At 39.8% G+C, this 14,783-nt stretch overlaps 2 protein-coding genes across 2 annotated transcripts in view; one reads left to right on the forward strand and one right to left on the reverse strand.

Moving 5' to 3' along the window:
• Window positions 1-1,662: 1,662 nt before the first annotated feature.
• LOC145463959 (uncharacterized) lies at window positions 1,663-7,918 on the reverse strand. Its single transcript, XM_081447753.1, has 6 exons — window positions 7,348-7,918; window positions 6,456-6,664; window positions 5,880-6,002; window positions 4,151-4,852; window positions 3,327-3,507; window positions 1,663-2,713 (listed from the first exon to the last, which is right to left on the reverse strand). The coding sequence occupies exons 1-6, from the start codon at window positions 7,787-7,789 to the stop codon at window positions 2,598-2,600; spliced, it is 1,773 nt and encodes a 590-aa protein (XP_081303879.1). The 5' UTR covers window positions 7,790-7,918; the 3' UTR covers window positions 1,663-2,597.
• A 21-nt stretch (window positions 7,919-7,939) lies between these two features.
• The window catches only part of LOC145463983 (coiled-coil and C2 domain-containing protein 1-like), a 32,283-nt gene continuing 25,439 nt past the window's right edge, over window positions 7,940-14,783 (forward strand). Inside the window, exons 1-5 of the mRNA XM_081447782.1 lie at window positions 7,940-8,087; window positions 8,869-9,022; window positions 9,363-9,475; window positions 12,182-12,283; window positions 12,678-12,806. Coding sequence (XP_081303908.1) covers window positions 8,019-8,087; window positions 8,869-9,022; window positions 9,363-9,475; window positions 12,182-12,283; window positions 12,678-12,806 — 567 coding nt within the window. The 5' untranslated portion in view covers window positions 7,940-8,018. The remainder of the gene's footprint in view (window positions 8,088-8,868; window positions 9,023-9,362; window positions 9,476-12,181; window positions 12,284-12,677; window positions 12,807-14,783) is intronic.

Below are 14,783 nucleotides of genomic sequence, written 5' to 3' on the forward strand. Positions count from 1 at the left end.
TACTGCAAATCAAGAAAACGAAATATTAAGTCGGTTTAGGGGCTAACTTCAGCTCAAGTTTAAAAACAATCCAAGCTGAGCTTGGCTTCCTCGATGGAAACGTTTTTATAACGCTTGTTTACAGACTGACGGACCTAGCAAAGAAAAAGCTTAAGCTAGCTTTCACGAGTATATTCCAATACGAGTAGCGCAAAGAAAGGTAACAAAAAATACGGTTGCACCCACCTTTCAAAACGTTAGTTTTCTAGCGTCTTTAACTAAATTGTCAAACGGTAAAGAAATAACTTCAGCTCATCCGAATATCTCAAGCCTTACTTTCAGGCCGAGAAGTTTTCAAGCTTACATCTATCAAACTCCATCATCTAACCCATAAAATAAATGTAGAATCTTAATAGGTTGTTTGCCAGAGAGAAAACGCGACAAAACGTGTCGAAAAAAGACGAAGTAAGCGATCTTACTGAGAAATGTCAGTCGCGACCAGAAAATTTCGCAACAAAAACTAGTCCTTGTTTTCCTTGTATAAGAAAAACTGTTCAATGTGGAAATTGGCGGGAAAATTTAACGCGGGCTGCCACAACAAGTGACGTCACCGATCACCCAACCTCGTTCCCAGGGTCTGGACCTGCCAAATTTTGATAGGTGGGCGCTTACGACGGTTGAATGGCTCGCATTTCGGAAAAAAATAATAACAGTTTTCGGATTTTCCAGAAATTCTTTGGACAAGAACAAGAGAATATGATTTGGATCAGAAACGCTCGCTTGCGTTTTATTGGCGGGTACAAGCACTTCTGATGATCCATTTGTTATGGCCCTCTCAAGCTCTCTTAGAATATCGTGCTTTTCACTAAGAGTGGTGCGAGCCTGAAAATCATGTGGTGTATAGGAAAACTAGGACCCCAGACCCCAGGGGGGGACTCCCATATAAAAAGGACGGGGGTACTCGTCGTACCTTTTAGGGATTAAAAATGCGCTTTTGGTACCTCTTAGGATGTTAAGTCTCAAAAGGTCCTCAGCGGGAACTTTAGTGGTACCTTAAAGGTCCAAAAAAATATATATATCACAGGAGATAATGTATTGTCTTAGAACTGGTATCTCTTAGGGGTTCTTTTCAAAATTTCCGACGCGCACCCGGCCCGTCCTTTTCATGTGCGAGTTCCCCTCCCGGGCTTCAGACCTGAACAAACCCCTCAAAGTCCTGGATTTCTCGAAATTCGGACCCAAAAGAAAACTCAGATTTTGTTGCTGGAATGCTGCTTAAACCCAATCGCATTTTTTTTGGTACGCTTCGGCGGCATATCAGGGGAGTCTGTTTAGCCATGGTTCATATTTGAGAAGTGAAGCCCAACTACCCATGGCGAGATCAAACGAGCCATCGAAGAGTGCAAAAAAGGTACGATCCGGCCATCGTGGCCAAAATCAGGTCAGGGAGGTGATATCGCAGGATATCAGGACAGTAGACACGGCTTCTGATTGGTTAATAGAAATCTTGGGTACGGTAGACCGCTAAGTGTTTAAAGTAAGGCAAACAAAATGGCAGACGACAAGAGAAAAATACCACAAGATACAAAATAACTCCAGTTGTTCTGAAGTATTTCATGACGACAGGCAAACTGCAGTGTTCGACGAACGAAGTTAGTGGCAACAGTAAAGGAGCAAACATCCTTAATAGTTCCAAGGTTTTTATTGACAGGATGTTTTGCAATAAAGAGGAACAATCAATAGGGCTAGAGAGAAAAGATAATCGAGAGCTTGTCATGAGATAAGAATAATTAAAATATACCTAAAAAGAATGGATAAAAATTCAAGACTGCGCACATCAGGAAAAACAATATTGCTCCATCATTATCTCTTAACTTCACATACATGTATTTTCACTTATCAGAGCTCTATTTCTAGGGAGGTAAACATCACTTGCCTAATTGTCCACCGTTCTCTATTAATAATGTAAGCTAATGATGACTAGCCTACACTGGCAACGTTATAAAAATTCAGTTAAAGTCACATTACGGTCATCTCTAGTAAAGTGACTTTTACATTTTTATATCAAGATTCCCGGACAGAATTTACGTTCTATTTCTTTAGCATAATATTACTACTTGTCGAACTATTTTTTCATCATACCAAAGTCGTTGTCTCACTCATTAATTCCTCTTCCCAATGTTTTTACATAGAGTATTTTTCAAAATCCAGCAAATTTCATTTCATTTTCCTCCAAGCATAGGGCAAATTCCCTCTCTACACTAACCCCTCCTGTCCTTTCGTGGAGTATTCGCTGATTATACCCGGAGAGCTTTTGTTGAATCCGCATTGGTAATACCTGGACAGCTTTCGTTGAGCCTTCACTGGTGATACCTGGACAGTTTTTGCTGAACATTCACTGGCGATACTTGGACGGCTTTCGAGGAACCTTCACTGGCAATACCTGGACAGCTTTTGTGGAATCCTCAACAGTTATTCTTGGATGGTGTTCGTTGAACTCCCTTTGGCAATACCTGGATGGTGTTTGTTGAACCCTCACTGGAAGAACTGGATGGTATCTTTGGATCCTCACTAGTACGAAGACAGCTTGAATTCTGCTGCAAGCAGTGTGTGTGTTTTCACGGGTAGTACCTAGAAGTCTTCTGTTGGTTGGATGAGCTGTACCCTGTTCCAGCCTTGTGACTACGTCCTTGATGTTGATGGTGCCTTGAGTGTGAGGAACCACCTGATGGCCCTGTCAACATACAGTGTACATGTAGAAACATACATACCCAGTAAGTATCATAAGGAATATACTGACTGCCATTAAACTGCTTGTTGTTCAACTATTGGATATTTTATTTGTGGACTCCAGATAGATCCAATAGATCCCAGAACATGAGCAGATGTTTGGTCATAGCAAGCACAAGTACAGAACAACAGCATACCTTGATCTACAACATACAGTGTAGTATCATGTTTAGGATTCAGCCATAATTTGGGTCAGCATGTGTCAGAGGATTCTTTCTGCATGTAACTATAATCATGTCTCTAGTGATCTCATTGTTCATGTACCCTCACCATTGTCAGTTTCATTTCATTTTTCACCAGCTGACAACAATACCACATCTGTGATCACTATTACTGCCCTAAAACCTCCACTTGTTTCATAAACTTGTCTGAATTTGCAGTAAAGTGGCAGGTGATAGTGAAGAGTCAAGGCCATTGTGTTGGATAACTAAACTCAGCTGACCAATCTGCTGCAAGTTTAAAGAACCGCAACAAATTCTTGAAAAAAAAAACACAAAAAAACAATTGCACCTAGATTAAACAGTCCTATTTGCAATGTTTACTAGATTTGAACATGCCTGTGTATGAGCCTGACGATGAGGATCCTTCCAGGGAGCTTGGGTACTTTGCAGCATATTTCTTCCCAGCACTTCCCTGATGGTGACTCTTTGACCCAGAGTAAGGAGGATAAGGACTAAACTTGTGGCTGGCTCTCTTTACTGACTGGGGTCCCTGGGCATGGTGTTGTTGATAGTCATGCTGTGGAATTAACAGACTGTGTTGTAAAACAAGAGATGATGAAAAGTGTTAATTGTGTTCTTTCCACATTAATGCTCAACATACATGTACATGTACATGTAATAATACAAACTTACTTCCAAGCAAACAGTTGGCAGCAACAAATGACGAATGGAGAACATTTTGAATAATCCGTCAAGTGCCAGGTGTCAAAGCAGGTCAAAATAACACATTGACTCGTTTACAAATTTTCACCACTAAGACACAAAGTGTGTGCTTGATTTCTAGCTCATATCCATGTACATGTGGATTCCTCACATTATTTTGACACACATTATGAGTTTGTCTGGCAGGAAATTTAAAAAAAAATAATGTATTGAGGGAATTATAACCTGTAACCTCAATTTTGTGCAAATACAATTTTTCACATAGTTGGATCGTCCAGGTGAGGGTACGATGTAGTTCTGAAAAGAACAGTTGTTGGTGACTCCTGCTTTGACAACCTCAGCATAAGTCATCTTCAGAGTCAAGGGAACATCTTTCCAAAGACAGTTTTCCTTTCCTGTTTATACAAAAACATGTATTTTTGTTGAGTTTTGCAGCTTGCTTTATTCTTGACCTCATCCCACTAGTAAATTATGCACAGCTTGAGAAAAGTAATTACCGTGTAGTGTTGAGAATATCCAAGTCCAGCACTTTGCCTCTGTTCAGGCTTCTGGTGCTGTTGCTGTTGCTGCTGCTGCTGTTGTGGTGGTGGCAGCATCTGCTGGGACTGATGTCCTGCATCATATGGCACTTGCCGGCTTTGGCTCTGGTTTCCCTGCTGCTGGTGAAACTGCTGTGTTGTCATTGTTTGCTGCCTGTGTGGAATTTGGTCAGGCTGCTGTCCTTGGTGTCCATGTGCTGAAGGGTACTGCCCTGCCTGCTGCTGCTGCTGCTGTTGTTGTTGCTGTGGATGGTATCCATGCTGGCCACTTGGTGGTGCTTGCTGAGCTTGGTAAGCCACAGGCTGCTGCTTTGCTTGGTATCCCTGTTGCTGAGAATGCACCTGATAGGACTGCTGAGACTGCATCTGATGCATACTAGAGGCGTGAACTGGATAAGGCTGGAGGTGTGGTTGGTCCTGGACATGTTGTGCTGGGTATCCATGCTGGGGTCCTTGGTTGTGCTGTGCTGAGCTTGGTTGCTGCTGTGTTTGTGGGCGTGGGGGAGGCTGAAAAGCTTGCTTCTGATTACTTTGTTGTGCATACTGTTGATAACCTGGCTGTTGCTGCTGTAGTTGTGGCTGTACATGGTAAGGAAACTGCTGCTGGTGCTGGTGCTGCTGTGGTTGCTGTAACTGGTGACCTAGAGCCTGCTGATTTTCCTAAAAAAAATTAATCATGATTTTTATACTGTAACTGTAGAGCTTGCTGGTAATCAACAATTTGCTTGCGTGAAAAAAGAACAAGTCCCAAACACACCTTAGCAGACAATGCAAACGATCAGAATGGTTGCCAGTTTGCAGTAATGAGAAAATTTGCAAACCTCCATCTCATGGCAAGTCAGTGAAACATTGGATAGAAACAATTTTAACCTCTTTAAATTTATAGCTTGATAATTCTTGGATTTAAATTGGTCAAATGAAAGTTGTTGAAGAGAAAAAATATGACTCAAACCCATCAAAAACTTTGTTAATACAAGGCAACAGCTAGGTTATCATCAGTGTCTTGTTTATGGTTTCTAATTTCACCACAGGTATCCCAAGCTCCTTGGGTAGTTGGGAGCCATCAACATTATATGGCATTGTGTAACAGCATAAACATAAGGGTTTGTATGGGAATGTAACGATCGTATGTGACAGTTCAAAATATGGAAAAGAAATTGAATATAAACGACTTACTTTGACTCTTCTGTGTGTTACTTTTGTCTCCATGCCGTTATGAGACCATTTCAATGCGATTTCAGGGAGTTTCAGTTTCAATGGTTTCCTCTCTATATGCCCCGATTGCCTCAAAGTTCCACATACATCACGTATGATAGTTTTCCTTCACATTCCTGTTTTGTATCCGAGGTTCACCAACACTGATATGGAATAAAAGGGTGCCAATTCCTGGAAAAGCTCTCGCTGCATGCAGTCAAATGAGGTGTTATTAAAAAACTTAGCGACCTGGCCTAAGGTTCAAACTTCTCACGCTCAGGGTGGATGAAGGTATATTTCCTCTTACACTGTTATGCAATGTCATATAATAATGTTCACGGCTCCTAACTACCCAAGGAGCTTGGGAAACCTGTGATTTCGCTTTGCTCATCGGCTCCTTCCATTTCAGGTGCCTGTTTTATACAACTGTGTAATGTAGTTGAAATGTAGCCAGATAATGTGTTTCATTATGCTGATAATAGGATGTATTTACCTGCTGGGACGGTCCACCTTGCTGAAGCAGTTGTCTGTTAAACTGAGGCTGTGATTCTGAACCTGTACCAGTAGGGGTGAGTTGACGAGGGGCATGATGCTTTTCTTGAAAATGACTTTCAGGCTGTGACAAAGTTACATGTATAAGTGTTCTAGATATTACATTCAATTTGTTGCCAGTTGTCACTCACTCCTTGGCTTCCTTCTATTTTTGCAATGAATATTCAGTGTATCTTTAACATTACATAAATTCAATTGTTTGGTGACATTTTGGGTGGATTACTGCTCTTTCCTAGGCATTAAGTTCAACTCCAGGAAAAAGAGGTGTTCTAAATGCAATGTCCAATTATTTGAAACAACCAAAATCTACTATGTTTTATAAACATTAAGTGAACTTGCCTGTCATGTTAACATGGACATCAAAGGGACATGCAGAAGTGTCTGCATTATCTGGGTGTCTGCATAAAGCAGGCTAATTTAAGAGACAAAGAAAACTGTCTGTTACAAGTGGGTGTCCTTATTACGTGGGTGTCTGCAGAGGAAGGTCCGCTTGTAGTTGTTATATTTTGATATGTACCTGATTGCCTGCAATAACGGGTGCCTGCACTTGGCCATGTTGAAATACAGGAAATCTCTCTTGGACTGCAGCTTGGACTGGCATCTGAGTTGTCTGTGGTGGGTAAGGAGCATGTGCAACTTGAAGACTCTGCATTTGTTGAGAATGGATTTGTGCCTGAATAAAACCTGAGAGAGGATGTGGAGGACTTCCTTGTCTTCTGATCACACCTGAATTCAAGGCATATTGTGTGATCATGTTACGTGTATGTACAAGTTATCTACTGTATGAATTAACTCATCACATCAACACCACTCTCTGAATCTCCCCTGATATAGTCTCTTTGAGCAACATAGAGAGTATTACATGCAGGAAATTATCCATGGGAAAAAAGATGGTGGCTGTACATTTTACCGCAAATTATACCGTGCGAACCTTACACACCCCACAGAGTACAAAGAGAGCCACATTCTTGCAGTATTTGTCCCTGCGCTAACAAAATTGTGTATGTTAGGTTTGAAGGTTTGAGAACTTTTCTGCACATTTTTATGAGCACTGTTAAAGTTTTTGTGTCCTAAGAATTATGGGTAGATGTACCAGTCACCATTTTTCTTCTGCCAACAGAGGAATGAATATGACATTCATAGCTGTTTTAGGTCCATGAAAATTTGAGCACTGCATGGGTGAGGGTAGATAATTATTATTCATTCCAAAAGACACTCTTCAAAAAGTATTGACTACATGTAGGTGGCCAAAAGTTGCTGCAATCGAATGCAATCATATTCAATCAGTAGACTGAGTTAGATTGGATTCAATTACCAAACATCCATGTCAGATAGGTTGCGCGCAGAAGGCATTGACGGTTTTGATAATTTACCGTAATTTAAAACATTGCTAGTGCATGTTATCACACCTGAACTTGGAGCAGCATCCCCAAGGGAAGATTGTGGGTGTGCTGTGGGTGTCAACGCAGCCTGCCCTGTAGCCGAACCCTGAACGCCTCTAGAACTGCCTGCTAAAGTTATACAAGTAGATGCCTTCAATGAAGCTTGATTTTCTTGCTGTTTCTTCATTTCATTTTCATAATTTAAAGCTCGCTTGAATTGCGAAAAAAGCTCGTGTTTCTTCTCCTTCAGTTGTTCCAACTTCGACTCTAATTCAGCAATTTCCTTTTTTACATCTTCCACTGTTTCTTTCTTTTTCTCTTCTTCTTTCTTTCGCTGTTTTTCTTCCTCCTCCTTCGCTTTGCTTTCGGCAAGAGCCTGTTTGCCCTTTTCTCTTTGTCGCCGAATGTACGCGTGCACGGCTCTCTGCTGGTCTTTGGTCGGGCGACTTCTTTCAAGCAGAACAGGCATTTTCGTTTCCTGTTAAAGAGAGAGCCGACTTCCACGCGATGACAATATATAGACAAACAAGTTTCTGACAATTTTAGTACTAACAGTTTGTCGGAGCAAAATCGCCATTTTTCACCACCACCGCAATGCATTTTGGGACTGTACTCTAAAATCAACTCCGCTGGACAATACTAGAACGGAAAGACGAAGAGCTCCTCCTGACTTGCAAAATTTTAGTACATTTAACAGAATGTTTAGCAGGAAAAAGAAACCTCCTCACCCTCAAGAAGGGAAAAAGAAGAACGAACTTTCCAATCTGGTATTGTATATTGCATTGCTCGTTTCACTAGATTGTCTTCACGGTCAATAGTGTAGTCGAAGGGCTGCTGTGGAGATGAACTTTGACATGACTCAGATCGTAAACTTCTTAAGTTTATAATATGACGTTGTAAAATAACACCCTTCATTGCTTTAACAGTGTTTCGCATTTATTTAAGCTACTTGTAGAAACACTAACTCAAAATTTCCCTATTTCTGTTGTTTCAAAAGAGGAAACATATAAGTGGTCTTAAATTGTTACCAGTATTAATTGAAAGTCTTATGTCAGCTATATTGCAGGTGATTGGATGAAGGGGGAAGGAGGGGGCTATTGTTTCTGGTCCCAAATGTTCTCATTATCTGGGCCTATCTGTATTAGCTATGCTGGGAAAGGAGCAACAGCAGAGTACCCTGCCACTATTGTTCTCGATTCTACTCGACTGTGCACATATTTTTAAAGAAGGAGAAAATATGCACATGGCCCTGAGAAATTTGAGTACCTCTACCAAAAATCATCTGTCTAACAGGGTTATGTCACCATCCCAATGTTTAAATTACCTGCAAATAAAATAATAGCTTTTCAAATAAAAACAGCGAAGAAATAATGGGTAACTGACAAAACCAGGGATGGAGGCAAGTGAGAAATGTTTCAAGACATGGATTGTAGTTAACCAACCTGAAAAAATTCAGGGTAAATTTCTAAAGATGTGCCATTTCTGACAGCTCCTTGCACTGATCTTGCTTGAATTTTTAGATGTTATTATGTTTTTTTGTTTCTACAGCTTGGTCTTGATATCAGTCCAGAAGAAATGGCTGACTTAGGGATTGGAGGCATAGGAGGTGCTGATGATGATGATGACGATGATGATGATGAAAGTCTTGAGGCAGAGTTGGCTGCGCTACAGGGGGAATCACGGTCTAAAGTAAAGAAAAAAAGTAAGTGTTCTTATGATTCAACCTGGGATTTTTAATGAGACATATTTCTAAGGAAACAATGTTACTTTATGACAGTTTTGTTGTAGCATAACTTTTCTATAGTCTAAATTCATAGCTGTTATTGGGGTGTGCTGCTGTTGTAATATTCAAAATACTGACAACAATCTTATTTTGTTGAAACATTTGTACTTTCACATCATTCAAAACTTGAAATACATCTTCCACATGTAGGAATTCAATTCCTTTTGATTGTTTGCTTGTAGGTGGTTAGCCAAACATGTTATAAAAACACTGGTCGAATGAAGTCTTTATTAGTCTAAAAAACCTTTATATTGTTTAGAGCCAGGAGGACGATCTGCTAATCTGATGGATGATGAAGATATGGATGTTGATGATGATGATGATGATGATGATGATGATGACAACTTTGATGAAAATGACCCTCAGTTGTTGGTAAGGTTCTTACAAAACATAACAAGTTAAATTTCCTGGTTTTACTTTAGAAAAACAAATGTATCACTGCCAAGGTCTTCTTAAACCATACTTTGACAAAGTACAGTGTATGTATGGAAATGAAAAATGTACAGTTGTGCTTGTGTTCATGTACATTGTACAGACCTGTGTCTATGTAAGTTTTTAGAGTTGCCAAAAGTAGTCTGCTACTAACAAAAAAACACTAACTCCTCATCTATTATTTTCATGATTATGGACAGGTACTTGCCTGGCTATTCATCTGAGTGGCCTACTCTAACAGTAAAGCCATAATAGCTGTATTTCAAAACTTTGTGACAAACCTGACTCGTTGTCTGTGGAGTGTTATTTAAGCACAGTCTGGATTAGAATTCAGAAGTTGTGATATTTACATAGATTTATGGTTGTGATATTATGATTATTATACTTTGAACTCACTATCTCTTTTCTGATTGGCCGAAAGTGTACAGTGAATTTTCGAAATCAGCGCTTGTGATATCATCTAGCTGCAGATTATACAATAATCATGTCAAGGACACTCAAGGTCATGGGTACCCATGTCATGTATGACTGCAGTGCATGATTTCTAAGAGTAATCATGTCAAGTTGGCACTTTGTGTTGTTTGCCGTCAGTGAAAAAACATGACTGTCATGACAATTTTTTTTTTTCGTTCAATATATAATAAAACAATTATCAGATTTGGTTTTTCTGATATCTATAATAATCAAGGTCTCGCTGAGGGTTATCAGCCTCAGCCTTCGGCTTTGGCTGATAAACCCTGCCTTAACCTTGATTATTGTGGATAATTATCACAAAAACCTCATCCAATAATAATTTATTACCGCACGGCCATGGGCCGAGCGCGGTTCATGGTTTACCCGTGGTTTTTTCGTAGATTTGTCTGCGACCAGACCCAAGCTTCCACTCGGCCAAATTTTGAGTCACGCAACCTGTGATGTTTACTCACCAAAAGCTGTTGAAACATTAATAAATCTCATCTCCGATACTGACTTTCGTGGGAAGAAAATTAAAAACTCAGCGTTCGTCAAAAATTATATTTTTTCACCAGAAATTTAGCTCGGAACATATACATATTTATATTCCTTTGAATCGTCGATGAAATGACCTTTTCCGGATATTTTTTCCTTCAGGGTCAACAACAACCTCCGATTACAAAATCACGCCGAACCCACACGTTGCAAAAAAATCTCTTCAAAACCCTGACTTCGAAGCGATATAACACTTCAGCGTTAATAGCTACCACACATCAGCAGGCGGTAAATCTATTCGTTAACAATCCAGCTTTATCGTGTTAAAATTTCAGCGAAATTGAACAAAACCAGAATTAATTAGAATTTTTTTGTGACCTCACTCCCCAGACTTGACCTAACAAAGGAAGCCACAGTCGCCCATAGCAACCGAAAAACACGAACATAACAAAGCCGAACGTTTCGGCCAAAAATCTCCAGAATTATCGCCTGAGAGCTTAAACTTGAATGGGAACATCTTTTTCGAACTTTTTTCAACTGATTTAGACGAAAGACTGGCCTTGGCGGGCTACAAATAAGACCAAGAGAAAAAACAGAACAAGACAGCAGAACAAACCGATAATATTTCATCGCATGGCTTTCATACAGCTTACTTCTGGATAAATTCAGCCTTAGAAGCCAGCAACTGGTCCCAAATTACTTTCTGTATCCTTACAAATGTCCTGATTTCCATCTCCGAAAGATTTTGCCCCAATTTTGAGCAAATAAACATTTCGCCGCGGCGACCGCCATTACGGTGGCTTGCATACTAAATTAGCTAACTTAACAAAATTCTCCCGAGAGGGGGATATGACAAATTTGGTGAGAATCAAAAGTAATGCCAATTTTCTGTCACGTTTTCAATCTGTGGTCACTGGAGTGACCAAAATCGATACATCGGTCGGGATAGGGTTTTTTTTTATATGACTTGTGTGACTACTTTGCTAGCCCTTTACTCGTGGAAAACACCAATTAAATTTAATCATGACTTTTAAGAAAGAAAGCTGTTGTTAACAGTGTTATCATTGTGTCGTTCACATCGTTCATGCCCATACATATCCCGAAGAAAGTTCTAGGTTAAGACCATTACGTCATCGGAGATTTGTCAACGGCTACCACTGATGGTGCAATAATACAGTTTGTGTTGATCAAGTGATGTGATGTCTACAGTAAGAAAAGAATCATCAATGACTGCTTTGGAATGTGCACTGCGTTCTGACGGTAGTGCTAAGAGAACTGTTTCATTTTTAAAGCGCGGTTATAAGATCTAACAGATCTTCTGGTTGTTTAATATCTGCACACTTTACAACACCTTACAACAGGCTACAGTACTTTTGATATATTAAAATTCAGCTTTATAGCAAGGCCTAGAGGCGCAAACAAGAGAAATGAATAAACATGCTCATTCAATTTTGTTTGTTTGTGTCCTCTGGGACTCACTGCCAAGCTGTATTTTAATCAAAAACAGTCTATTACTTTTAATCTGCACTGAATTTTAAATACCTCTAGGCAGAGTATCAAGACAGTACAGAGGCTGTAAACTGCTGGACAGTCTGCATCCCTATTTTGCTGGTTGCCTCCAAAATTTGCCTGTATCCATCTGTCTACAGGACTGATATACCCAAAGTACATGTAATGATATTAGAATTTATCTTGTAGGCTGAACTTCAATGTATTGCTCCAGGAGAAGATGGCGCAGAACGTCGAGATCCGACACCAGTCTTACTTCCTTCTGCGTCAGCAACAAGCAGTAACCAACAGGTCAAATTAACAAATTGTTTTTCTTTTCTTGTCAGTAAAAAGTTAAATTAGTTATTATCTTAAAAGTAGTTCCTTTTATTATATAAAGTGCTGCTGCAGTGTTGATTTTTACTGCTGAAAATAAATCATGATAATTGTTACACATAAAAATTATAATTTAAATATATATTTTTAAATAATTTACGTGTGCAGTTGATCACATCAAAATTGCTAACTAAAGGTCCATGCCTTGTGTTAGTAATGAATGATTTAAACATTTTTGTTGTGCAATGAAAATATGTTTGAATCTCTTCAGTTCTAGAAATCTTTCTCAGTGTTTGGAAATCTGTGTAGTACTTTTTTTTTTTTCAGAAAATGATTGGAATTGTTTAATAACCTTTAATGTCTTTATCAGGTTTCCGAAGGAAGTTCATCTGATATTGAGCTGTTGTTGGAAAGGGAGAAAAATTACAAGCAAGCAATAGAAAATGCAAATAAGGCTGGTGAGGGGAGCAAGGCCAGGAGATATGGGAGAGGATTCAAGGTATGATAGAGTCTGTAAATTGCAGCTACTTCTTTTTACCCATTGCTCTAATCTAGCACCTATTTACACTCCAACAACCCATTTACACATCAGAATTCTGACATGCAACATGATATTGTTCAGTAATTTTGAGGCTGTTGAAATGATGAATGATGACTTGACTTGTGTTGAAATTCCTACAGTGATGTATGGACCTTCCAAACATTTCGCCATGAAATGATTTTGAAATTCAAATAGGGGACATACATTTATGCATGCATGACCCCCCTTAAAGGACCTCAATGTAAATTTAGCCAAAGATAATATTTGTCATAAAATGTTTATATTTACCACTTTTTTTCATATTGGTCAAGTACTGGTATTTAGCACTTTAAAAAGTTGAACCTTTGAAGAGTAACTTGTACGTAAGTTCAGTTTTCTGGTCTCTTGCTTATCTGGAGGTTTGGTTATCAAGAGATGTGAAGAGATGTGTTTAATCAGGTTCATTACAAAGGAAGAGTTAAAAATGGAACAATATTTTGCTAACAAAACAAAACAACAGATCTGAAGAGAATACTGTAATGTAAAGACACAGTCAAGATGGCTGACAAGGGAAATGTAATTATTCCTTGTGCTTCGTCACGTGATATATCAACACATAATGGCTAGCTAGGGAGGGGAGAGTCTAACTCAGTTGATGTCAATTGATGCAATTGATGTCACATCCTTCCCTTCCGAAACATAAAACTTGAAGAATAAAATAAAATAAAATAAAATAAAACAATATTTTGGCTTAAAATAAATGTCACTGTTCCTGGTTTAAAGCAAAATAACTCAACAACTGAAAACAGTCTTTGCAATCTCAGATTGGTCTATAGGTCAAGCCGGTCAGGTTTCACTACTTGTCTGCTGCTTCGAGTGACAATTGGACCTGCACTGTTCTCCTTTGCTGGCTCTGGGTGTTGTTCTAAGGACGGCATACCTGTAACACAGTGGGAGCTGTAGGTCGGTCAGGTTCATCCCTTGGCGGCTCCTTGTCCTGGATTACAGTTTGGTCCAGAAGACAATTCTGCATTCAAACTACCATGTCCTGGAGCTGGGCAAACTCTTAGATGTTGCCGGTTGCGACAATACTTTCTGCCGTCTTCAGCTTGCACTACATAGGATCTTGGTGTATGGTGATGTTTGACCACAGTGGCTGGCTTCCATTCTTTGGAGTCCGTCCAAGGCTGCAATTGAACTTTTTTCCCAGGCTGAAGTTTCTTCATGTCCTTGCTTGCATGGCGGTCATGGTATTTCTTCTGGGTTTCTTTGGTCTTCTCCAGATACCTGGAGACTTCTTGCTGGTTGTTGCTTGCAGGCTGAAGCAGACATTCCATCATGGGCAATTTATTTCTCAGTCGATGACCCATGAGTAATTGTGCTGGAGACAGTTCAATGTCTCGTAATGGTGTTGTTTGATAATCCAGCAAGGCCAAGTGCTTGTCATCATTCTTTCACCACAACTTCTTGACAGTTTGGATAGCTCTCTCCACTTCTCCATTAGCCTTGGAGTAATGTGGCGATGTGGTGGTATGCTTAAAGCCATAATCTTTGGCAAATTCCTGGAACTCGCTACTGCTGAACTGGGGACCATTATCTGAAACCACTTCTGCTGGGATTCCATGGACCCCAAACTGCCTTTTCAACTCCTCTACCACAGCTCCACTTCTTAAAAATTCCATCTTTGTTACTTCGAGGAATTTGCTGCGATAGCACACAGAGAGTGAATAATGTTCTCCGTGAAATTCAAATAGGTCGGTTCCTATCTTCTTCCAAGGAAGCAAGGAAGTGATGGTGGCACATAGGGCTTCAGTGGTTCAGAGGGCTGTTTCTTGCCGTAGTCAGCACACACACTACAATTGGTGACCATTTGCTCAATTTCCACTGACATTCCAGGCCAAAATAGTACCTCTTTGGCTCTCTGTCTACATTTAGCTATTCCAAGATGACTCTTGT

The sequence above is a fragment of the Orbicella franksi genome, chromosome 12 (assembly GCF_964199315.1).
Source record: "Orbicella franksi chromosome 12, jaOrbFran1.1, whole genome shotgun sequence".
NCBI classification, from domain to species: Eukaryota; Metazoa; Cnidaria; class Anthozoa; order Scleractinia; family Merulinidae; genus Orbicella; species Orbicella franksi.

Bases quoted from the DNA above. Each gene is read 5' to 3' on its own strand.
- LOC145463959 (XM_081447753.1), bottom strand. From the start codon at position 7,789: ATGCCTGTTCTGCTTGAAAGAAGTCGCCCGACCAAAGACCAGCAGAGA. The intron at 4,853-5,879 runs GTAAATACATCC...AATTTTTTTTAG, and splicing joins AAGGTGGACCGTCCCAGCAG to GAAAATCAGCAGGCTCTAGG. The intron at 2,714-3,326 runs GCATGTTCAAAT...GTATGTTGACAG, and splicing joins ATCGTCAGGCTCATACACAG to GGCCATCAGGTGGTTCCTCA.